The following is a 25,452-nucleotide window of genomic DNA, read 5'->3' as shown; positions in this document are numbered from 1 at the left end:
GCTATGGACATTTTACCGATGAACTTTAAAGTTTTATGATTTTGTGGCGCAAGGAAAGAACAAGAGGACGATAACATCATTCTTAGTTGTTTACATTTCTGTTACAAATATTTAAGCTCATAAAATATAAAATAACATGGCCATATTCAGAATTAAAATAATGATAAAATTATTTTTACTTTTATATTAACATGTGTTCAAGTTATCAATTAAAGAGATTATTTTTGGTTCATTTTTTGAAACTATTAATTACACATTTTATACTGGCAGATACGCAATCTTCTTCCTAATATATGAATTTACGATATTCGAAGTGATAGAACTGATTCGCATGCGTGATCGAATCAATGAGTTAAGGACTCTTTTTGGCATCGATTTATATAACATTATGTCTCAAATATGCGAATTTTTTGCTACGAAAGAACGATGTGTCAGAAGTGTTGGATTGTTTGCGCGTAAAAATGTGTCAACCGAGAAATTCGATGGAAAAGATAATAATAGAGACGCATAGTCGAAAAGGTATTAAATTTATTATTAAAGGTAATCTATATAATTCAAAAATTTTTTTAATATAATTAAATGCTATATAATTTAATTATCAATAAAATTCGATAAAACTCGATAAAAATTCACTTCAATACACTGACCGTCTTTCACGATCGATTCGAATTCTGGCGAACGATTTTTTTAATGAAATAAATCGAAATATTCATGACAGCTAAGTGGAGCACACTTTCCTTCTTAATCATGTCGCAAGATATTGCTTTGGGCCTCGTGATGGCATCGATTCTGGGACTTGGCAAGGGCGAATGGATCCTGCCCATGAAATCGTACGTTCCCTATTCCATTTCGGAAATATTCCCTTATGTGACGACATACCTACAACAAGCTGCAGCGCTGTTTTATGCAATTATGCTCAATGTTTCATTCGATTCTCTCGTTTATGGTTTCACAATTCACGCCTGCGGGCAAATCGAACTGATTTGTTGCCGTTTGACAAATAATATAAGGGCATCGGTAAATTTCGGAAAGAATTCAGATGTAACTGCGTCGATTGAGGAACTGCGTCAGGCATCATATACTTGTACACACTTTAGTGAAAAAGATAGGAGAACTATTCATCTGGACAGTCATGGTCCTCTTTTTTTTCAGTCTGATTATTCTCTGCACCAGCATTTTTCTGATATCAAAGGTTGGGACTGTGTTTTTTTGTCGATTATTTCTTTTAATTAATTCTATGCTTTCAATTAATTCCATAAATAATTAAACAAGTTATTTTAATTTACTTAGATTAGATTATCTTTTGAGAATTACAATATAATTATAAAATCCATATTTTAATAGCGTAAAAATAAGATACATATAAATTTTGTATTTCTGAAGTATCTTATATTAATATTTCAATAATATAAGAAATTAATACTATATTATATTATTAAAATATTATAACATTTGAATAATACCTATTTATTACTTTAAAAATTTTTAGATATGAGAAAAATTCATTTAATATGCAATTATTTCATACTGTTTGTAAATCATAAAATAAATAAATTTTGCAGACAAAACTCTTCAGCACCGAGTTTCTTTCCTTGATACTATATTTTAGCAATATAATGCTGCAGATATTTTTTTACTATTGGTATGGAAATGAGCTTGAATTAAAGGTAAATAATTATATAGTACTTCAATAAAATTTCAAGATCGAAACATGTAAAATATTAGTATTGTCCTACAAAAGAATTTGCAAAATTAGGTTTAATTGTGTGGCAGCGAAATAATCGACAACCTCTTTTACAGAGCAAAAATATCGGAAATAGCATTTATTTTAGCAATTGGACATTAACTACGTCGCATGAGCGCAGATCCCTAATACTCATTATGATAAATAGTCAGAGAGGTGACGTTTTCCAATAACAGAATGTTTGCGTTATCCCTGGACACTTTTACCTGGGTAAGTAAGCCCAGAAATAAATATATGCATGCATATCGTAAAATTCATTTTCGTAGTATTTATTTTTAATAATTACTACTAAAAGCATTTTATATTTATTGTTATTGCAATTTTTAAGTGCTTAAGGTGGAGTACATAAAACAACACGATTAAAAAAAATTTTTAACGTTGTCAACTTAATGCTGTTTCTCTAGATTTTTAGAACGCCTTATTCAACTTTTAATCTCCTGCAACAAGCATCGAATTAATTATCAAATACATTATTAATTGTAATGTAATTTATTTTCATTATAACGTAGTTCTATATTTAATAAGATGTTAAATGACATATAATATTTTCTGGAAGAAATCACTTTTATATCAATTATTATTAATTATGTTAATTTCTTACAAATAATCACTCGTTGCCTATTAATAAAATGACAAATATTTGCTGATCAAACCCTTAGTTCTAATGTTTCATTTATCAAAATTTGCTAATAATTCACATTCAAATTTTTTTATATTTTATTGCTAACTGAATGAAATTATTTTCAAAAGTTATATCTTTAGTCAGTTTTCTAGAATTTATCTCTTGGTTAGGTTTTATGAATTTATCTCTTCCCAGTTTTTAGTCATTGTACAGTCTATATATATATAATTCGTTTAATATTAAATTCAATTTTTATATATTCCTGGAAATTTGATTTGATTAATAAAAACTCTTCTTAACAAATCATTTCCCGAAATACTTCTATATCAAAGGCATATATAAAAACGAATTTTTTTTCTTTGGAGGAATACAAAATGTTTGAATATAATATTTTTATATATAATATTATATAGCGATAATATAAAGATAATATTAAGATTTTTGTGAGAGAAGACAAAGCATAAATTATACTTAAAATATATCAAAATTAAATGCGAAATTGATATTTTTCAATGTTTTATAATCTATACATAAAATTTTATTTAAATATGTGATATAAATTTATAAAAATATTAAAATAATAAATATTACAATAAATTTTTAAAAATATAAAAATAATCCTCATACATGTACCACAGCCAAGTGGTGCATCTGAGCATTACGAGATAGCCCAAGCCATTTACATAACTCTCGTGCTCACTCTTATTGTGAGAATAAAGATACTAATAGACTTATCAAGAAGTACCTGCTGAACTGATAACTGGCTTATTTGTAGTCTATATTTTGTTATGTATCTTCATCATCATTGCAAGATGACGGGATATTTTACGGGGTTTTGTTCAACGTCTCATTCGATTTTTTTCATCTACGGTTTCACTCTTCATGTTGTCTATTAAAATTTCTGCCTATAAAAATGTCAATTTTAATCAATATATCAATTTTTTAATAAAACGATTCAATCGTATAGAACAGTTTGTTAATCAGAAAAATATGTCCCACAATAAATTTTTACAAGTCTTTATCTTACAGCTTTATTTTATATTTACGATTTTGATGGTTTTCATATTTATAAAATATTGTAAAAGGAAAGCTTTTAAATATAAGTGAAAACATTTACTGATATATTGAAGGCTTGTATGATATTGCCGTTGACAATGAGATGTATTATCTCTTTAAGAAGAATATAAAATTGAATATATTAAAATAGAAACAGCAATGGAAAAAGCGCTTCATCTCTACGGACGATATTAAAAAATAATGTACCCTAACATAATGCTATAGCTATACATCATCGTTATTAATGCAAGAGAACATTGTAGTCAGAGACTCAGAATTCTGAACTGATGGCACGCTACATATTGTCATTGTTGGGGGGAGATTTGCTGTTACATTAAATACGACGATAAAAATATGGATTTGTTGCCGATAAACTTCTTTGTTTTTCGTTTCTGCGGTGTATGGAAAGAACATGAGGATAGCAACTTGATAATACGTTTTGCCATCTTCTGCTACAAGTAATTATAAGATATATGTTAAACAAAAGTGATTTTTAAAATTTTGTTAAAAATATTTTATTGATATATTAAAATCAAAATTGTCTTTAAAGGAATATTATTCATCAATTAAGAATGATAAGAAAAATTTTGATATATAATACATATCAATGTATATCAAAATATATGAAAATATATCAAAATCTATCTAATATTATTTAATATATATGTGCACATACATGCAATAAACGCATGAGATATACATATATCTATTTTCTTTTCTCATATACATTATATATATATTTTCATAGGTATATCATTGCTGTTTTAATATATCATGTGACGATATTCGAAATAATCGAGCTCATACGTATAAGAAATAATATGGAAGCTGTAATGGAGGTTTTATTTATTGTTTTCACTTTCGTGTCATTGTGCCTAAAATATTTAAATTTTTCGATGCGACAGTGCGAATTGCGTGCTTTGTTAGGTTGCTTTCGTGTCAAGATCTGTCAGCCAAGAGATTTTGCCGAGAAATTGATACTGAAGCAATACGATCGCAAAGGTATTTTTATATTATATTGTAGTTCTCTAGAATATTAAATTAAGTATATACTTAAATTAAATAATTTTTTAGATAGTATTAGTAATAAAATTCTTCCGAAAATCTTAAATGTTACATTTTTTAATAAAAAGAAATAATATATAAATATATGTTTAGCTAAATGCAAAGCTTTTGCCCGAAAATCTAATTATTTAAAAAACCTCTCTCTCTCTCTCTCTCTCTCTCTCTCTCTCTCTCTATAGCGCAAAAAGTTGATTTTATAAAATCTAATAGTAAAAATTAAACTTAATAGTAAATAATTATAATTATAATTTAAATAATTATAATTTCTATATCTTTGCATATAATTAATTATTTTACAAACTTCATTTCGCTGTATGATGTATTGCGAACAAAGCTAAAGGAATCGTCTGTTTCTACATGCTCATGTGCCAAACAACGGGATTAATGTTTATCATAATGCCTCTATTGATTCCGGACGAAAAATCTTTACCCCTCAAGACGTACATACCGTATTCTACCACAACGTTACTTCCTTACATGTTGACTTATCTTCAGCAAAGCGCAACTTTAATTTATGGAATATTATTAAACGTCTCTTTGGACTCCCTCGCGTATGGTTTCATTATTCATACCTGCGGACAAATTGAATTGTTGTGCTATCGATTGACAGAAATATTTCAATTTCTTCAAGAAAATAATGAAAAAAATGCATACGCCATTGAAAGCTTCGCTATCGCAGAATGCGCGAAACATCATATTTTAGTTTATGACATCATGTACAGGATACAATCATTATTTATGTGGAATGTTGCTACTTTATTCTTCTTCAGCCTCATCACTCTTTGTACCAACATCTATCAGATGTCAAAAGTAAGAAATTCTCTCTTACATATTTTTCATAAATATAAAGATTAATATATAAAACATAAATCAATAACGTTAACATTTGTAAAATTAATTTGATTGGGTACAGGTGAAATCTAAAATGTAAATATAATATTGCAATTCACACTTTTATTGCAGAAAGAGCTCTTTGGCCCGGAATTTTTCAGTTTTATCATGTATTTAGGATCAATGATGTTCCAAATATTTACATATTGCTGGTATGGCAATGAGCTTGACTTGAAGGTGTTACTAATACTAAATTTTTTTGTTATTTGATATTTTATACTTTTATATATATATTTTGATATTTTAAATTTTTTGTATATGTATATATATTAAATAAATATATGTACTGAATATATTTTTTATTTAGAATAAAAATATTGCATATGCTATTTATGCAAGCAACTGGATGACAATATCAACAAAGCAACGTAAAAATTTGTTGCTCATGATGATGATGAGCCAAAAAGGGAGGATACTTTCTTTCTATGGAATTTGTGCGCTAATTCTTAGCAGTTTCACATGGGTGAGTACATCTAACATACGCAACAAGTATAATTCAAAAAAATACGTAAAACATAATGCAAAATTAATCTAAAAAATATATATTCTGTAAATTACATGTATTCTTCATCTATGCAGATTATAAAAACGTCTTACTCTGCTTTCAACTTGTTACAACAATCTTCGAATTAGTACTTTCTACTTATTCTTTAACAAATGTAATATTGCTGTTTTAATTGACATTAAATGTATTTTCATACTATTGTATATTTATCAGTAGAAAAATTGATTTATAGATATTTTTATAGAAACTTATTTTCTGTAGATTACTTCTCAAAATGTATACATTGCATCTTATTAGCAAAATAAGATATAAAGTGAAATAAAATTTTATGCGCTAATATTTTTCCAAATAAGAGCATACCTGCAGTTTATTTTATACTTTTATGCTGTTATAAACTTATAATCTATTATCATTTGCTTTGCAAATTTTTCATCTAACTGTCAGTTTTCCGAACGAGCAACCGAAGTTTGCAAATACATTTTTCACAATCAATAAAGTAATATGTAATACTTCAATAATATGGCCTTTACTTTTATATTTTTATTATATAATAATGTGCAATAAATTGTGTAAATTCATAATTTATAAAAATAATACACATCGTCGCAAATATTTGATATACCGATTGAAAATGAATGTAGAGACGAGAAAAAAAATGTAGCAGTAAGAAGAAAACCAGTCAAGGAAATCTCTCTCTCTATTCGACGACATGAAATGTTAAGGAACATTTTAGCGATTTTGTTACTAATTCATGAGAACGAATGTTGACAACGTATGATATGTTTCGTTATGTATATGTGTCTTTTTCTATCTCATACATAAGCAATAATTGTTAATATATGTTCCTTTTTATGCAGATTATAGAAACATCTTATTCTGCTTTTGATGTTCATTTCAGGCATACATATAAAAATTTTGAAATGGAATCTTATATCTACATTATTTATATTTTTATGCACTTTAATACACCAAACAATATTTTATGTATGATCACTTTCTATTTATTAAAATATTTATTTATTTTCTCTATGTAATAATATTGTAGAACGTTAAAAAGTTAACGTTATAAAAATCTGAGATACATAGAAATAAATAGATTTAAAGATATTATATCCATGTCATCCGTGGGCTTTCGACACAATGGGCTTTCGACAAATTCTATGTGTATAGGATTATATTTTATTTACGACGACTATATTTTTCACGAAACAGATGCAACACTACTGAATATTTTATCAGCAAAAGTTGTTATTTGGATAAATTCTTCCGCGATGACAATATAGGGCCAAAACACAACATTCATAATATATTTTTCTATACTAGAGCAATATACATACATAGCATTAGAAAAAGTTTGCATAGTTAGCTACAAATCGACCGTTTTTAAAATTTAAGTATGTTCGATGATATAGTACATATGCCATTATTATATTATTAATGTATAGTTTACAATAATGAAATGTTACCGGACATTTTTTCTTATAGTTATCGAACTTCAATTTATTATGCATTGAGAAACGAAGAATTTCAATTGAGATAAAAACATGTCAAATGACACAGAGATAATGCACAGCTATGGACATTTTACCGGTGAACTTTAAAGTTTTATGGTTTTGTGGCGCATGGAAAGAACAAGAGGACGATAACATCATTCTTAGTTGTTTACATTTCTGTTACAAGTATTTAAGCTCATAAAATATAAAATAACATGACTATATTAAAAATTAAAATAATGATAATTACTTTTAATTTTATATTAACTTATGTTTACAAGTTATCAAATTAAAGAGATTATTTTTGATTCATTATTTGAAACTATTAATTACACATTTTATACTGGCAGGTACGCAATCTTCTTCCTAATATATGAATTTACGATATTCGAAGTGATAGAACTGATTCGCATGCGTGATCGAATCAATGAGTTAACGGAAGGACTCTTTTTGGCATCGACTTATATAACATTGTGTCTCAAATATGCGAATTTTTTGCTACGAAAGAACGATGTGTCAGAAGTGTTGGATTGTTTGCGCGTAAAAATGTGTCAACCGAGAAATTCGACGGAAAGGATAATAATAGAGACGCATAGTCGAAAAGGTATTGAATTTATTATTAAAGGTAATCTATATAATTCAAAAATTTTTTTAATATAATTAAATGCTATATAATTTAATTATTAATAAAATTCGATAAAACTCGATAAAAATTCACTTCAATACACTGACCGTCTTTCACGATCGATTCGAATTCTGGCGAACAATTTTTTTAGTGAAATAAATCGAAATATTCATGACAGCTAAGTGGAGCACACTTTCCTTCTTAATCATGTCGCAAGCTACTGCTTTGGGCCTCGTGATGGCACCGATTCTGGGACTTGGCAAGGGCGAATGGATCCTGCCCACGAAATCGTACGTTCCCTATTCCATTTCGGAAATATTCCCTTATGTGGCGACATACCTACAACAAGCTGCAGCGCTGTTTTATGCAATTATGCTCAATGTTTCATTCGATTCTCTCGTTTATGGTTTCACAATTCACGCCTGCGGGCAGATAGAGTTGATTTGTAGCCGATTGACAGATAATAATAGGGCCTCGATAAATTTCCAAAAAAAATCGGATGCAACTGTATCGATTGAAGAATGCATCAAACATCATATACTTGTGCACACTTTAGTGAAGAAAGTCGGAGCGCTATTTATCTGGACAGTTATGGTCCTCTTCTTTTTTAGTTTGATTATTCTCTGCACCAGCATTTTCTTGATATCAAAGGTTAGGACTATATTTTGGATTATATATCTTTTCATTGATTATTGCTTTTAATTAATTCTATAGTTAAATAACTAAACAAATAATTTTAATTTGCGTAGGTCACAATTTTTAAATTACAATATAATTATAATATCTTACTGTAATAGCGTAAAAAATAAAATATACATAACATATCTACCATTAATATTTCAATAATATAAGAAATATTAATATTATTAATTTATATAGCAATAATAGTAATTTTATACTTTTAAAAACTTTAGACATGAAAGAAATTCATTTACATGTATCTCTTTTGCACTATTCGTAATTTGTAAATTAAATTAATTTTGCCAAACATTTCAGACAAAACTCTTCAGCATCCAGTTTCTTTCTTTAACACTATATTTTAGTAGTATAATGCTGCAAATATTTTTTTACTGCTGGTATGGGAACGAGCTTGAATTGAAGGTAAACAATTTTATTTTAATAAAATTTAAAAATCATAAAATGCAAAATATTAATATTATTCTATAAGAAAATAGCTCTGATTGTATAAATGGCAACGAATAATCTTTTTTTCAGAGCAAAAGTATCGCTAATAGTATTTATTTGAGCAATTGGACATTGACCACGTCGCATGAGCGCAAGTCCCTGATACTTATTATGATAAATAGTCAGAAAGGATTAACATTTTCGAATAACAAAATATTTGCATTATCTCTAGACACTTTTACTTGGGTAAGGAAATTCAGAAAAAATATATATATATATATGCATGCATTTTGTAAAATTTACAGAAATCTCCTCAGATTTTAGTTTCAATTAAAAAGCATTTTAAACTTATCGCTGTTACTACAATTTTTTAAATGTTCAATTTGATATGCATAAAAGAGCACTTTGTAGAAAATGTTTAATGTTATCATTTTTAACATTAATATTTTAATTTTTAACACTTTAATTTTGTTTGTTTAGATTTTTAAGACGTCTTACTCGGCTTTTAATATCCTGCAGCAAGCGTCAAATTAATTAATAGATACATCTTTAATTATAATGAAATTTACTCTCATTAAATTGTAGTTCTATATTTATGTACACTCAAAAGAATAGTCTTGCAATTACAGCAACAATTTTCTGAATATGAGAAATTAACTGAAGTTATTAAATAATTAGCAGATATTGTTATGTCGCATATATTCTACACTTATTCAATCCAAATGACGGAGACAGAATTTATGTTTGAACTGCTAGTGAAACTTAGAAAAAAAATCTTTCTCTAGCCTATCCAGTTAAGCTTGATTATGATAAACAGAAAAATCGTTCCTCACAAATTAGTTTAGAATTATATATTTATCCAACTCAATTAATATTTATCAATGTGAAACCTAAATTTGTTAGAAGATATTACTAGAGAATGCTATAAATTCTACATGTTATCAACAATGTTCTAGCATACATAAAAATAATGATAAATTTTTATTGTTACACCTAAAAATCTATCTACATCAGTAAAATATTTTTTTTAGTGTAGGACGTAAAATAGACGATATATATTTTCTGAATAAATTCACTCTTAGATCAATTATTATTAATTGTATTAAATATTTGCAAATAATAAATTGTTTATTAATAAAACTTTCAATATTTACTAATTAAAAGTTTGATCTCATAACAATATTTTGTTTATACCAAATTTGCTAATAATTTAGAATCAAATTTTTTATTTTTTATCGTTAATAGAATAAAATTATTTTGAAAAATTACATATCTTTGATCAGTTCTTATATAAGTTCTTACCTTTTCACATCCAACTTGTACAGTTTGCTATTCATGTCATATAAGTTTATAAGCACACATTTTCCATTCAATATTAAATTCAATGTATATAGATACATATTTTCCTGTGGAAATTTACACAATATCACATTGTGTAGAAATTGTTCTTAACAAATATTTCCCGTAAAATACTCGATGGTCATTTTATTTTAAAAGACATGTTATATATATGAAAGCGAATTCTTTTTTCCTTGGTGGATGAAACAAATACAATGTTGGGAAAAGACTTCTGATAAAGACTCGACCGTATTAAATTTTAACGTCCACTCTATAATGTTGTACGTACTTTATTACTAATGCATCTCATAATGACGAAACATCTTTGAAAGAAAGTTTTCATTTATCTCGGAATGAACTAATACATTATTAAAAGACAAAAGAGATTCCATGATGACTAAAATAAGGTAATATTTAAGCTCTTACAATTACGCTACAATAATATGAAAATATGGACATTCTACCGGTAAATTTTAAAGCTCTGCAGTTTTGCGGAGCATGGAAGGAACGAGAAGACGACAATATGTGTGTTGCATTTTTGCGTTTTTGTTATAGGTATATATGAAGACATATGTGTAGTATATTAAGATATACTATACGACAATAAAATATCACAAATGCATCCTCACTCGTATAAATTTTACAATTGCTATGGATTCTTTTTCTCTTATTAATTCACTCAGCGATTATCTAAAACAATAATATTCGCAGATACGCGGTTGTTTTCTTAATATATGAATTTACAATACTTGATGCGGTAGAAGTGATTCGTACACGTGATCACCTTCACGAATTAACAGAAGGGCTCTTTTTGGGATTGACCTTCTTAACGTTGAGTGTAAAATATGCAAATTTTCTACTACGGGAGAATAAAGTGTCGGAATTGCTGGATTATCTGCGTATAAAAATGTGTCAACCAAAAAATTCTACGGAACAACTAATAATGGAAGAACATAATCGTAAAGGTATTCGAATAATTTGCATTTTGATATGTTATATGACGTTTGATGTATGGTGAGATGTATTATGATTATATTAAGATCTCTTTAGACGATTTAGAATTAGCAATTAAATGTTCGATGTTTATTGTTGCTTTTTTTCTATGATGCCTATTAGTTTTTGCTGTAAGTAATTGTCATCTAATTGTCATGTAATTTTATTCTTCTCAAAAGATGAAAATTTATTTTGATAAATATCCATCATTTTACACTATGGAATCTATTATCTTTATCGAACAACTGATTCGATTTCAAGCCTGACCGCTTATTGGAGCGAAATTAAAATTATACAGGGTTTAGCAAAACTGTGGAAACCCCTTAATATTTCGAAAAATACTCATTTTAAAAAAAAATGTTTCATACAAAAGTTATAGGGTTTTATGTGGCGCATTACACAGCAACATTATTATGACCTCGAATAGCGTTGTCAAGGTTATGTGAAGGTCACCTCCAACTTTTTAAATGGGACACTCTATATGCTTTTGCATATTCTTGTAGCTTATCTCGAGAGCTTTCCAAAACACTATAATTAAGTTAGTTTTCATTAAGTACTTTCCGAGTTATGAGGCTTGAAATCATTTCTTAATTTTACATAAACCATAAAATATCTTGTAAAATATTCATTTTTCGATTATCTTACCTTAATACTTTTATGTACAAAATAATGAGAGGAATCAATTGGTGTAAAGAAAAAACATAGTTGTTTTTAAGAAAAAATATGTAATTTGCAATTAACAATTACATATTTTCTCTTAAAAACAACTGTGTGTTTTCTTTACACTAATTGATAAAACCCTATAACTTTTGTATGAAACATTTTTTTTTTAAATGCGTATTTTTCGAAATATTAAGGGGTTTCCACACTTTTGCTAAACCCTGTATATTACGCAAAGACGTGATTAATCATTCGACATGAAAATCAATGCGGAAGAATTCGAAATCGATAGATAAGATCAACATGAATCATCTTTATCCCGATTCTTGTCTCAGAGCACATATATATCTTTAAAATATAATGAAAAAATATTGTAGTGTTTGGCTACTATATGCAAATACGATAGAACGACACTATATGGTGCAGACAAAAGACAAGACAAAACTAAATAAAGACGACCTTATGTTGCTCTTATCGGGCAATCGATTGAATTTTAATCGATTTAAATCGCATTGCTTATCGGAGCGAAATATAATGCGAAGATACTACTCACCATTCGTGAAACATTGAAAACTAACATATTAATGTGCATTTAAATATATTCGTTACATATGATTTTTATTTGCAACTCGTGGCAATGCTTTTACAGCAGATTATTTAACTTTTCTTTCACAAAAAATCTTTCAGGTACTAAGTCCTCCCATCGATGTCAAAATGTACTCGTTAGGAGGTTTTGTTATGTTATTTTTTTAAACATAATTTGTAATTTATTTTATAATTATGAGAGATGCTTTTATATCTCATTTAATATAAGTAAATAAATATAAAAATTAAAATTAAAGATATGTATAGATATTTTTTAATATTCGAGAATATAATTAAATTTGCTGATTGTTTACATGATAGATTTTGATGAAATGATTCTCGTATAAACAATAACTTATATATTGTTAGAAAATGAGCATTAAATATTGTGTAAAAAACGATTCTTAAATATTAATTCAACTATCCATGATAGCTAAATGGAGCACTGTATCATTCATGATGATATCTTTCGCAACCGGGCTGGGTTTCATGATTACGCCAGCTCTAGGCCTACTTACAAAAAACGAGCATGTGCTGCCGTTGAAGTCATACATTCCATATTCCGTGTCGAATCTATTTATATATTTAGCAACATACCTGCAACAGTTTATAACGCTGTTCTATGGGATAATGCTCAACGTTTCCTTCGACAGTCTTATTTACGGCTTCATAATTCATACTTGCGCACAGATCGAGCTGATGTGTCATCGATTGACGGAAAATTTGAATTGCATCTCTTCCGAAAGAAAGTCACAGACGAATGTCTCGATCGAGGAATGCGTTAGACATCATTTACTCGTTAAGATTTTGGTAAAAAAAATGCAAGAATTATTCATATGGTCGGTTATGGTATTTTTCTTTTTCAGTCTAGTCATTGTGTGCACCAGTATATTTCTAATATCAAAGGTACATTATGAAAATGAAATTTTTATTTGTAGTATTGCTGATGTGACATACATTTATTTTTTACAGACGAGACTGCTCAGCTTTGAGTTTCTTTCTATGCTTCTATATTTGAGTGGTATGTTGCTTCAATTGTTTTACTATTGTTGGTATGGAAACGAGCTTGAATTGAAGGTAAATTATAGACGAGAGCAAAAATACCTTTCCACCTAACTTTGCAACATATATGTATCTAAATACATCCAACACGCGTATTTCATCTCTAAATATTTATACATTATGACTATATGTGTTGAATATTTTAATTAATATAATATATAATAATATAAATAATATTAAAAATAATATAATATAAAATATAATATATAAAACAACAAAAAATACAATATTTAATATAAAAATATAATATATTAAATATATATAATAAAGAGTTAAAATTATTAATTGATATTATAATATTATTAATTAAAATTCTATGAATATTAATATTAATATTAATCAATATTAAATTATATTAATATTAACTGATAAAATTAACTAAATATTATTTTTTAATTAATGAATCTATTTCTTATCATCTATCTTACTTTGACATATTAAATGCGTATATATCAAACTGCAGCTACTAGTCACATTCTCTCGCTCCTTTGAAATAATATATCATTTTTCGAATAGACAATATTGTTATTTCTCAAATAATTAAGTCATAATACAAGATTTAGAAACACGCGCGCAAATATGTATATGTATACGATACACGTGTGCAAATTCAGGAAAGCCTTTTTATCTTCATCTGATAAAAAGATTAGAGAAAGAGCCTTAACAAAAGTTTAATATAACATGTTTTCATCCTCTTTGTATGGGAAATATTTCCCCAAAGTTTAGCCATATTTTTAATTACAGCTTATACATACATACATACACATATATGTATATATATATATATATACATATATACATATATATATATATATATATATATATATATATATATATAATAAACTAAAAAACAGAAAATTTGAAAAATTGTATTGTAATAATTGTTCGAAAAACACGTGTATGCATTTGTAGCATTAATACCTTAAAAGAAATAGTACGATTAGCTAGTACAGATTGACATTTCATTCTTAGAGCAAAGGCATCGCAACTGCTATTTATTCCAGTGATTGGACAAAAGCGACGCCGCAAGATCGCAAATCTCTCATCTTCATCATGATAAACAGTCAGAAGGGGATAATGTTCTCTTATCATGGAATATTTGCATTATCACTTAACACCTTTACTTGGGTAAGTAAACATAAATTTACATATATTGCGTAAATTGCATGAATTGCGAAATTCATGTTTATAATATCGTTAGTATAGCAATTATTTATGTAATAATATTGCAGAAATTAATTGTACAGATAAATATCAACATGTATCAACAAATGTCTTTGTAATCCTTATAATCAGGTAATAAACATAATAATGGTGAATTTTACTTTCGCAGATCTGCAGGACCTCCTACTCAGCATACAATCTCTTACAACAGGCATCAAATTAATGAATTGTTGTCTCGTGTATAGTGAAAAAAATAAAATTTATTTTATGTAATTTTTATATCTTATTGTCCACAAAATTGTAAAACACTGCGCGATATTCTTTCGAAGAATTTTTCTTTACATTAAGAAGTTTCTTTAATGAGCATAATTCAGAAAGAACGCACGTTAGAAATATTTTCATGCGCAATAATGCATCATTAATAAACATGATAATGTGATGCAAAAATACACGATAATAGGTAGCAAAGATTCAAATTAAATGTAATACATACATATAAAAATGAGAAACTTCTAAACAATTTTTAAATTTAACGCATTTGCTTTTTAAATCAAAATAGTTTTAATTATTATACTGAGAAAGTTAAAAAACATAAATAATTATTCGAAAATAGATCTACGAATACTCTATTAATTAATATTTTTGAATTACATTAAACATCATAGTATTTATTCTCTTATTTTACCAGAAATATATCCTTTTATCTTACTGATTATATATATTGGGAAGAAGAAGCCCAAATAATCTTTTCCATTTATTATCATGAAGATTTGTGTAAGCCAGCTTGTTCACGAAAGCGTCCCACTTGGCCTGCCATTGGGCCAATGCATAATTCTTTTCTTGGTCGTTCATGCCACTATAGATCAGCGAGTTAATTGCCAGTTGCTTGAGACTTCTGAGATCCGAGTTGGCGCTCATGAGACCCATAAAAGCTTCATAAAAATCGTAACTGAGTCCTTTAACATCCCAAAGTCCGGGATCATCGCTGGAAATCACTATGGGCGAGTCCGACGCGAATAAAGCGGTTGCAGGATGATTTCGCATATCTTGCACGAGACTGAGAACTTGATTCGAGATGGGACAAATCTCTACCGCAACATTCAATTGCTGCACAAGTTTCCATAAAAGTGGGTGTTTTGTCAATGCATATCTGAAAAAATGTTCTGAATGTTGATTTATGTCTGTACATTATATCAATCATAGACTGCGAACGATATTTTAGGTAACTTTCGATATATCCCAATTTACTTTATCATTAAAATAGAAATTTAAATAAAATAAACTAAATAATAAATGAAAAAACGTCATAAAAATGCAATTTGCTCCTTTAATTTTTAAATTAATTAATGTTTCTATTTTAAATTTTCTAAATTAATTTTCTTTTAATTTTATTTACACTACTCACCCATGACCGATACGTTTGGTGTTGAGTAACAAAGCATCGAAAAGATTTGAATCAGTAGATATTCCGTTCCAATTGGTCTCTCCGGCGTGGAAGAAGAACTTAACATTTGGATTAACGCTGTTTAATTGATCAGCAAACTTTATGAGAGGTTCTCCTTTGTCCTCCTGGCCGACCAAGTCAAAACCAATTACAAAGTTCGGATAGAGTTCTATTAGTTGCACCAGCGTTCTCAGATATTCGTTTAGTTCCGTTTCATTGATGGATCGCTTCGGCGCATATATAATCTTAACGCCAAGAAAATCAGGATGGTCCCGTAGAAATCTATCATATATCTATTTTATTACACATCTCCTTGCTCACAATATTTTTCATTACAGTTGTAAAATAAATTATTGAAATAAATTAAAAACAAAGTATCTTTTTTCATGTTAGATTTCATATTTGAAACCATTTTTGAAAGTACGAAACTAGTGATATCAATATGATAGAAATCAATAAAATAATGTCGTTAAGTATTAAATAAGCTATGTAGTTCTATCGTAAAAATCTACCTGGAGTTATGAAAATAAAATAATTTAAATGAAAAGCTTCTTACCTATCGGTAACATTCTTAAGAATCCCTGCCATTTCTAGCGTTCTATAGACTCGATCAAAATCGTATATTGACGATAGTGTTGACCGTATTTCCGCATACATCACATTATCTTCGTACAACTCCTCTAATGCATGATAATAAACGTCTTCGAAGACAGGTCGGTAGGACAGCCAGGAGTGCATAAATGAGAAAATACTATTGAACTTTTCCCATGCTTTGTCGACGGTGTCATAAACGCTTTTTGGATTTTCCGTGATCATGGTCAACGACCGCCTAATTCTATCGTTGATCGCGTTGGCTTTTTCTGTATCTTGTCGTATCTCGCTCAGCAATTGCCAGTCGCACGTCCCATCAGGATTATCGAAAAACTTAAGTTGCAAATTGTCGTTTTGATCACATACGTACAGATTTTCGCGATAGCTCACGTTATTGAGCTTATAATAGGGCGAGCCAATGGAGGATTCGTGAACATGGAGAACGGCGCCTTTGGGCATTTCACGTAGGATCTTAAATACCTCGGATTTTTCAATTTCCGATATCACTTCCAGGAAGTTGCGCGATGGTAAAAAGGTATTGTTTTTAAACTCTACGGATAATGAAATTTCTATTATAAGAATATTTATTATAAACTAAACATTAGATACCTATCATTATCAACTGTAATAATTAACAATGTATCGTTTTCAGCCAACTCTTTCTCTTTTATTTTATATATATATTTTTTTGATATTTTATATATATATTTTTAACACATTTTTCTTTCTTGCTTTTCGTTTATAAAGATTTTCATAATTAATTTATTGTTAACTCATTTCATTATTTAATGCTAGAAAATAATCTTATGGAAAGCAGACTGTTAAAGTTATATCTTCCAATGTTATTTAAATATAGCACTGAAAGATTCTGAAAACAATTGTGAATATGAAAGTAGAAATGTGAATTATATGCTTCTGTTGTAAAATCATATTTCGAGAAGTACTTTAATCTCAATTTATATTTGTATGTTTTAAAATCAGATGTACTTATAACGTATATTTGATAGATAGTGATTCTTATCATAAAGATATTCATCGATATCTTTATAAATCATCATATTATGTCATTATAAATTCATGGTTTCATGCATTATTGATAACATAGTTTCGAAAACATTAATTATGAAAAGATCACTTAGAAAATGGCCAAATGATAGAATTAGTTTCAAAGATTAAATCAATTTAAATAATTATCAACTGTTTTTATGCTTCTCACTTGGTCTCTTATAATCTTATCATTTCAATATATTAAGCTTTAATTTGCTTATTTTTTTACACTGATCTGTCGTAATTATATACTTGACATTGAGACATTCTCTCAATTAAAACAACAGACTCGATTAAAACAACAGGCAATACACTATGACATAACGATTCTAAACAGAAAAACAGAAAAAGAAGCTAAAAAGCTAAGATTTATTTAGCGAATAAATTTAATGTTATGTGAAAATGATTTGAAATGAATTACATTGAATGTAAAAGACATTTTTTGAATTTTTTTGTTACAGAATTTACTTTTGAACAATGCACAAAACTCATTCTATGAAAAAAATTGCGCCAGAAATTGATCAATAATCTAAAAAAATTGCGATCTTTTTATTTAAATAATTGTAGATTTTATTTACACGCAAACTAATTGTTATTAAGATAATAAAAGGATCAAACCATCGTATATTTCTCGGTTTTTGAATGACATCAGAACCCGATCCGCAATAAATTCGGCGGGATTGAGCTTCAATTCGCCACCCAAGGAATGTTGCTTTTCATCCATCATCAATTGCCGTCGCAACTTCCAGTAAAAGCGTTGTCGCGTGAACTCTTGTCTGGGCATGAGGTATGCGTTGATTACGTTCCCACAGATCAAGATCGTCAAGGTAAACGAGATCAACCAGGCCATCGTGGAAAACTGTACTTTATTAACTAGACACAAATGTCGTCGTCGTTATGCAGTTTTACCTTGATAAAATATTTGCGTCGAAAAATTAATTCATGATTTTACTTGCTCCTACATAAATAGAACTACATATGTGAACGTTACGGTTCTCTGATCTCTACTGAATAACTTGTACCACTGAGGCTATCATTATAATACTAGTAGTGATTCATTGAGGGTCACTCATTAGTAGATTCGTTTGCTAACCATGTGTATTGTCAATGATTAATAATATGTGTATTTTTTACCTGTATAACTCAAGTCAAATCAAGTTATGATAAAAATCTATATATGACTGAAAATATACGTGTAAATTTATTTATACAGGTTACAATTAATAAAATTTCGCGTTTTACTAATTTAACTATTTATATTTGTTGCAGCGATATTATGCACGATACAATAAGATATGTTAAAAAGGAAGATCATTTTTATTTTCAGGTCTATTTTGATGGAAAATTTAATTGATTTTCCTTCAACTAAGATTCGGAAAATAAGAAATATACACGGTTTAAATCAATCAGATAACTATTTAAAATTTAAGAATTATAAAAAATAAGGATCTTGCATCAAACATTTCCGCGGTTTAAAGTAACATGTATTTTATATTAGTCAAATAGTGAATTCGGATATACTAATGCGCCCTGTGCATATTAAAAGCTGTTGTATACCAATTTACAATTAAGTATAAATAAAACAATAAGATAATTAATTCTACATTATTATTATGTCGTTATTCGTACTAAACAATAATATAATAATAATTCATATTAATTATCTTACTATTTTAATTACTAATGCTATTGTGTAAATTTATATACGACAACCTTTAAGTGCACACTAGTGCATTCAATCGAATTCGCTAAAAGACTTGATCAAAAAGCAATTATAAATTATCCCCGATCTTTATTTTTTATAGAATTCCTTATACACTTAATTAAGTTATGCAAACGCAAATATATACGTATAATTCGTATAATTTAATTAAATTAATTACGTAAATAATACGTTTGTACATTGTTATGTAAATTGTATAAGATAAAATTTTATAAAGTAAATGTATTCTGATCATTGAATGTATTACAAGAAAAACCGTTGTTTTACAGCTATTTTCATCTTGTACTGATGAAGGTGAATTTTGGATTGATAAGAGAGAAAGATATAATGTTTTAATGATGAATCATCACAATTATTGCTCAACGTAGATGAACATACATATCAATGCATATAAACACATACCAGTAATAAGATAGAAATGTTAATAATGGATTGAAACGCCTAAAAGAAAAAGAAAAGCAATTACTTTCAATGTAAAATAACATAAAATTAGTTATATAAATTAGTTAAATTTTAAGTTATCAAATGAAACTAATTATAGGATTATATTTCATTATAACTGATCTTAATTATATGTCTCATATATTTACTTTTATGTTATTATTTTATATCTTATAGAAATATATATTTTTGTAATATACATATATAAAGTATTTTCTAGCAAGTGATTTTTTATTTATCACTTATTTTAATCATCTGTTTATATTTTCGTTGTAATTAGATTATTGATAGTTCTATATTATAATGGAACAAGTTTTAATATAGATTTAATATATATTAAAATATATATTAAAATATTGATTATATGAATCTAAATAATTAATATTATAATAATGATTAAAATAGTGATTTTTATTTTTTTTAAGCATTATCAATTATATTTGTCAAATAATTTCCCTTTTCAATATATGGTAGTAAATTTTATATTAAATATTTTTAATAATTTTTTTGTTTTCTTTCTTCCTATGTATATAACATGCATCTATGCATGCGTGCGTGTGATTGTGTGTGCACATGATATTCTTTTGGATTTCTCATATTTATCAATTTGTAAATCTATAGATTGTTAATTAGAGCAAGTTTAGTTGTGATTAAAAGATTATAAGGAATAAATATATAACAAATGGTTAAACATATAACAAATATGAATAAACATATAACAAATAGATTAGGAGTAAATGACGATAAAAAAACTCATCACTCCACACGATATATACATTGAAACGTTGTACAAAATAATCTACATTCTCATACGTGACCTAACGAGATTTATCTTTACGTAACATCTCGAAGGAAACGTCATTTTCAACACAATATTTTAAAATCTCATATTTCCTTACACATGTGATTTATAAAACATGTTTTTATGAAGATAAGTATATATAAATAGTTCACAAATACATTCATAAAATACAAATTGTCGCTAGGAAAATATCGTTAAGGAAAATCCGTTAAAAGAAAGAATTAATCAACTTGCTCTATTGTTATAATTGTTAATATTTTTGTTACTTATTTTGTTAACTATTGTTAATATTTTTGTAAAAATTAAAACCAAAACTAATTTGTTCATGATGTTTCTAAACAAAAAAGGGTCGGAATCTCCATCTGATTTTGATAAGCTTTGAATATGTTGTGATCTAAATTCTAAATAAAAATAAGAAAAACGTATTTTTGTATATATGTCCATATGGTTAAGAGGGTGAAACATCCTCTTGAAAAAAGTCAGTTTTTATACTTCTGAGTGAATACTGTCGAAACAGTAAAAGATACAAAAAAAGTTTCAAATAAAAGTTTTATCGTTTTGAATGTACTACTATAACAGTGTAATCAGATTTTTTGAAATTTCCCTCCCTCTTCTAATTTTGAAAATTTTGAAATTTCTCTTATAGCAAAACTTAAAGCATATTTAATGCCAAATTCAAGTGCAAGTAGTTCAAAAAAACATTCGTCAAGTGCAAATTGCCACTAAAAAAAATATCGTTAAGAGAAATCCATTAAAAGAAAGAATTAATCAACTTTCTCGAATATGATTAATATTTAAAAATTAAAACCAAAACCAATTATTCATGATATTTCTCGATAAAGTTATATTCAGAAACGCATTTTTCAGAAATAAGCTAGAAATACCTCTATATCGCTTTACGCGCGTGTCATCCGTACTTATTTAAAATTTTTAAATATCTTTTTTACTAAATTACTATAAATTATATGATAAACTTCTTTATTAAATTACTATAAGTTATCCATGATAAAAGTATACTATTTTTTATAAAACTTAGAAAATACTTGAAAGATCACTGTTTTGATTTAACATGTAATTTAAAAATTAAAATTATATATATATATATATGTAATTAACTTAACAATATATAAATATGTAATTAACTTAACAATATATTAATAATTTAACAATGTATTAATAAATATATTTTTTTTAATACATATACAGATTAATTTTAATTTTTAATACATATAATATAATATTAATCTTTATATTACATGTTAAAATAATGATCTTTGTAAGAAATCTGTAGAGCAAAAAAGAAAAATTAATTTCCCGTTTTATAAAAAAATTGTATACTTTTATCACATAATTTATGGTAATTTAATAAAGAAAGCACTTAGATTTTTAGAAAAATAAGTATATAAAAGTTTGAGCAACAAACATTTTTAAAATTAATACATACGTATTATATGCATCCTTTTTCATCGAATCGTAATAGAATGAAACCGTATACTAAACTGCTAGATCAATTCACGATAGATACTTATATGATAATGCGTACATATTCCGTTGGACGCAATTCTAAAATTGTCTTATATTAATATCACACTTTTGTTGCATAAGCACATCTATTTGTGTTGCACTGATAATAAATTATCATATATTAACATCTCATTAAAGATTGATTATAACAATTATGTTATTATATATTATGGCAATAAATAACTTAAATCTTTCGTATGAGAGAAAATAAGATATTTTTATCCACTGAAATTGTATCCAGGTGGACAAGGTAAAGTCTCTTTAATGAGATGTAAATATATATGTAATATGAAAACGAACAAAGTAAAGTCTCTTTAATGAGATGTAAATACATATATAATATGAAAATTCTAATATATAAATTATTTATTGAAAATTCATGGTTCTCTGTGAGATTCCGAATAAAAAATTGTCGCCATGAGTAGCAAGCAAGAAATGGACACGGATGGCACGCGCATATAGCGATATAGAGGTATTTCTAGTTTATTTTTGAAAAATGCGTTTTCTGAATATAACTTTATCTCATACATGATTTGACACTATAAATATGCTTTAAGTCTTGCTATAAGAAAAATTTCAAAATTTTCAAAATTGAGAGGGAGAAGAGAAATTTCGAAAAATATAATATTTTCGAAAAATCTGATTATACTGTTATAATAGTACATTCAAAACGATAAAACTTGGATTCAAAACTTTTTTTGTATCTTTTACCATTTTGCTCAGAAATATAATAAAAACCGACTTTTTTCAAAAGAGTGTTTCATCCCCTTAATGGCTCATATAAAAAAATACGTGTCTCTTATTTTGATCTAGACTACAACATATGCAAAGCTTATCAAAATCGGAGGAGGACAGTTCCAACCCTTTCCTCAGGCGTTTATATTTTCGTAAATAAACTCATTTTATTTAGAAGTAATGTTATTTCTTTCATATTATCACATAATCTCACAAATCACAAAAATTATTGATTATAAAATTTTTGATAAGAAGCTCTGACATTCTATATTATTTGATTCACTTGTCTGCAATGTGTAGCATTGCGTAAGACAAGAATATGAAGGCAAATAGCATTACAGCTCTTATTTTAATCTAGACAACAACATATGCGAAGCTTATCAAAATCGGAGGAGGACAGTTCCGACCCTTTCCTCAGGCGTTTATATTTTCGTAAATAAACTCATTTTATTTAAAAGTAATGTTACTTCTTTCACATTATCACATAATCTCACAAATCATAAAAATTATTGATTATAAAACTTTTGATAAGAAGCTATGACATTCTATATTATTTGATTAACTTGTCTGCAATGTGTAGCATTGCGTAAAACAAGAATATGAAGGCAAATAGTATTACAGCTTAACAAACTAAGTAATACACAAGTAAATTAAGTAAATTTTACAATACTATATGTATTATCGCTGATTCAAATCGATGCAATTTTAAATAAATACAAACAATTAATACATTTATATTTCCGGATGGCAAACGTGCTAATTACTGATTATTCGGAAAGAAAATAGTTTTACACTCGAGCACGTATAAGCACACTTCCTTCACTTATTCCATACTAACAATATATTTCAATCATGGACAATATATCCATTAAGTTATCTCACTTCGCTCTGATAATCATGATCTCATAAGAGGATCGCATTTAATCACATAAATTGAAATAGGAGATAAGAAATTTTCTTCCTCGTAAAATTCAAGAGCACATTCCATTCTAATTCAAATATTGTTACATTTTTTTTCTAAGTTTCATGTATGCATAAATGTGTGTGTGCGTTTGTATGTATTATATAAAGAATCTCATATTTAGTTACACGAAATTGAAAATAGAACATACATTCTGTTTAGACCAAAGTGTCCTTCTTTTTTCTTTCATTATTGAAAATTACGTTTGCGACGTACTATTCTTGCGCGTGTTATTTTTGGTCAATATCTGTTTGTAAATGCAATTCATATTCATTATCGCAACACAGAGAAAAATTAATCAAAGTAAGGAATTCAACTTCATAACATGTCAATGTAATTATGTTAAATTATCAATTCAACTGCAAAAAAATAATGATAACGTTATATGGAATCATCGTTGCTTGTGTGCTTAGAGAGTAACTCTTAATTTAACTGCACATATTGATAAGTATTTTTTTATGTATTTTTTGAATATTTTATAGTATTATTTTTGACTAATTTCTGTTAAAGAAACATTAAATCTGTATTTTCATGCTCTTTTAGAATCTAAAATTTATCATTCATAGTATCATAATATATTTAATATATTAAATTTCGTTAATGTTGCATTTTGAATATTGGATGTATTGTTGAAGTTAATACAGAATAAATCTCTTAATATCATCTTCAATAAATCCTAAGAAATATATTTTATAGAAAAATATCTCTTTCTCAGATAAAAGTTGCTTGCTTTTAAAGAGAACTTTTTGGGATAATTCAATATTTTTTCTAGATTTTAAAAATTTGAGATTTAAAAACATATGTTCGTTTTTTTAGACAAAAACTTGTTTTTCGATATATAAATCAATTCTTCTTGTCATTCTATATTATAAAATATTAAGATAAAGTTAAAGAATATATACATACTAGTTCAATATATACTAGTTCAATACATATCAATATACAGGGTGACCCATTTTAACTTAGGCAGCCAAATAACTCGAAAAATAAGCAAGATAGAGAAAAATGTTTTAGACAAAAGTTGTATGGTTTCGAGGGGGCCATAAGATGGTATCATTGGTTTGACCTTGAAGAGTCATTTGAAGGTCACGTGAAGGTCACTTCAATTTTTTTAAATGGAACATCCTATATATTTTTGTATATTCTTGTAGCTCATCTCCAGAGCTTTCCAAAACACTATAATTAAGTACATTTTCGTTAAGTACTTTTTGAGTTATGAGGCTTGAAATAATTTCTTAATTTTACATAAACCGTAA

General features: G+C 27.2%; 2 protein-coding genes and 1 pseudogene across 3 annotated transcripts in view; 2 read left to right on the top strand and 1 right to left on the bottom strand.

Moving 5' to 3' along the window:
- Positions 1-15,151, top strand: part of LOC145969915 (uncharacterized) — a 34,892-nt gene extending 19,741 nt beyond the window's left edge. The window contains exons 19-36 of the mRNA XM_083096247.1: positions 3,744-3,880; positions 4,171-4,424; positions 4,822-5,297; positions 5,451-5,555; positions 5,686-5,841; positions 5,958-6,010; positions 6,328-6,379; positions 7,453-7,562; positions 7,727-7,980; positions 8,180-8,652; positions 8,998-9,102; positions 9,217-9,372; positions 9,607-9,650; positions 11,176-11,429; positions 13,136-13,608; positions 13,675-13,779; positions 14,737-14,892; positions 15,098-15,151. Coding sequence (XP_082952373.1) covers positions 3,744-3,880; positions 4,171-4,424; positions 4,822-5,297; positions 5,451-5,555; positions 5,686-5,841; positions 5,958-6,010; positions 6,328-6,379; positions 7,453-7,562; positions 7,727-7,980; positions 8,180-8,652; positions 8,998-9,102; positions 9,217-9,372; positions 9,607-9,650; positions 11,176-11,429; positions 13,136-13,608; positions 13,675-13,779; positions 14,737-14,892; positions 15,098-15,151 — 3,417 coding nt within the window. The remainder of the gene's footprint in view (positions 1-3,743; positions 3,881-4,170; positions 4,425-4,821; positions 5,298-5,450; positions 5,556-5,685; positions 5,842-5,957; positions 6,011-6,327; positions 6,380-7,452; positions 7,563-7,726; positions 7,981-8,179; positions 8,653-8,997; positions 9,103-9,216; positions 9,373-9,606; positions 9,651-11,175; positions 11,430-13,135; positions 13,609-13,674; positions 13,780-14,736; positions 14,893-15,097) is intronic.
- On the top strand, positions 4-2,202 carry LOC145969661 (4-vinylanisole receptor-like; annotated as a pseudogene).
- A 19-nt stretch (positions 15,152-15,170) lies between the features above and the next one.
- On the bottom strand, positions 15,171-24,581 carry LOC145969660 (adenosine deaminase). 2 transcript variants are annotated; one of them, XM_083095769.1, is made up of 6 exons: positions 23,966-24,580; positions 20,136-20,174; positions 18,629-18,883; positions 16,929-17,514; positions 16,334-16,654; positions 15,171-16,078 (listed from the first exon to the last, which is right to left on the bottom strand). In XM_083095769.1, the coding sequence occupies exons 3-6, from the start codon at positions 18,858-18,860 to the stop codon at positions 15,634-15,636; spliced, it is 1,584 nt and encodes a 527-aa protein (XP_082951895.1). In that variant the 5' UTR covers positions 18,861-18,883; positions 20,136-20,174; positions 23,966-24,580; the 3' UTR covers positions 15,171-15,633. The 2 variants fall into 2 exon arrangements, with proteins under 2 accessions (XP_082951895.1, XP_082951896.1); XM_083095770.1 differs by lacking the exon at positions 20,136-20,174 and having other exon boundaries at positions 23,966-24,581.
- Positions 24,582-25,452: the final 871 nt, after the last annotated feature.

This window comes from Camponotus vicinus, unplaced genomic scaffold (assembly GCF_025532165.1).
Source record: "Camponotus vicinus isolate PSW18456_S1 unplaced genomic scaffold, iyCamVici1.0 SCAF_4, whole genome shotgun sequence".
Taxonomy (NCBI): Eukaryota; Metazoa; Arthropoda; class Insecta; order Hymenoptera; family Formicidae; genus Camponotus; species Camponotus vicinus.
The sequence above is the reverse complement of the archived record's forward strand: the minus strand, read 5'-3'. Positions and strand labels throughout refer to the sequence as shown.

Coding starts and splice junctions, on each gene's coding strand:
- LOC145969660 (XM_083095770.1), bottom strand. CDS start 18,860: ATGGCCTGGTTGATCTCGTTTACCTTGACGATCTTGATCTGTGGGAAC. Junction 17,515..18,628: donor AAACCGAGAAATATACGATG/GTTTGATCCTTT, acceptor CATTATCCGTAG/AGTTTAAAAACAATACCTTT. Junction 16,655..16,928: donor CTTAAGAATGTTACCGATAG/GTAAGAAGCTTT, acceptor GATATATGATAG/ATTTCTACGGGACCATCCTG.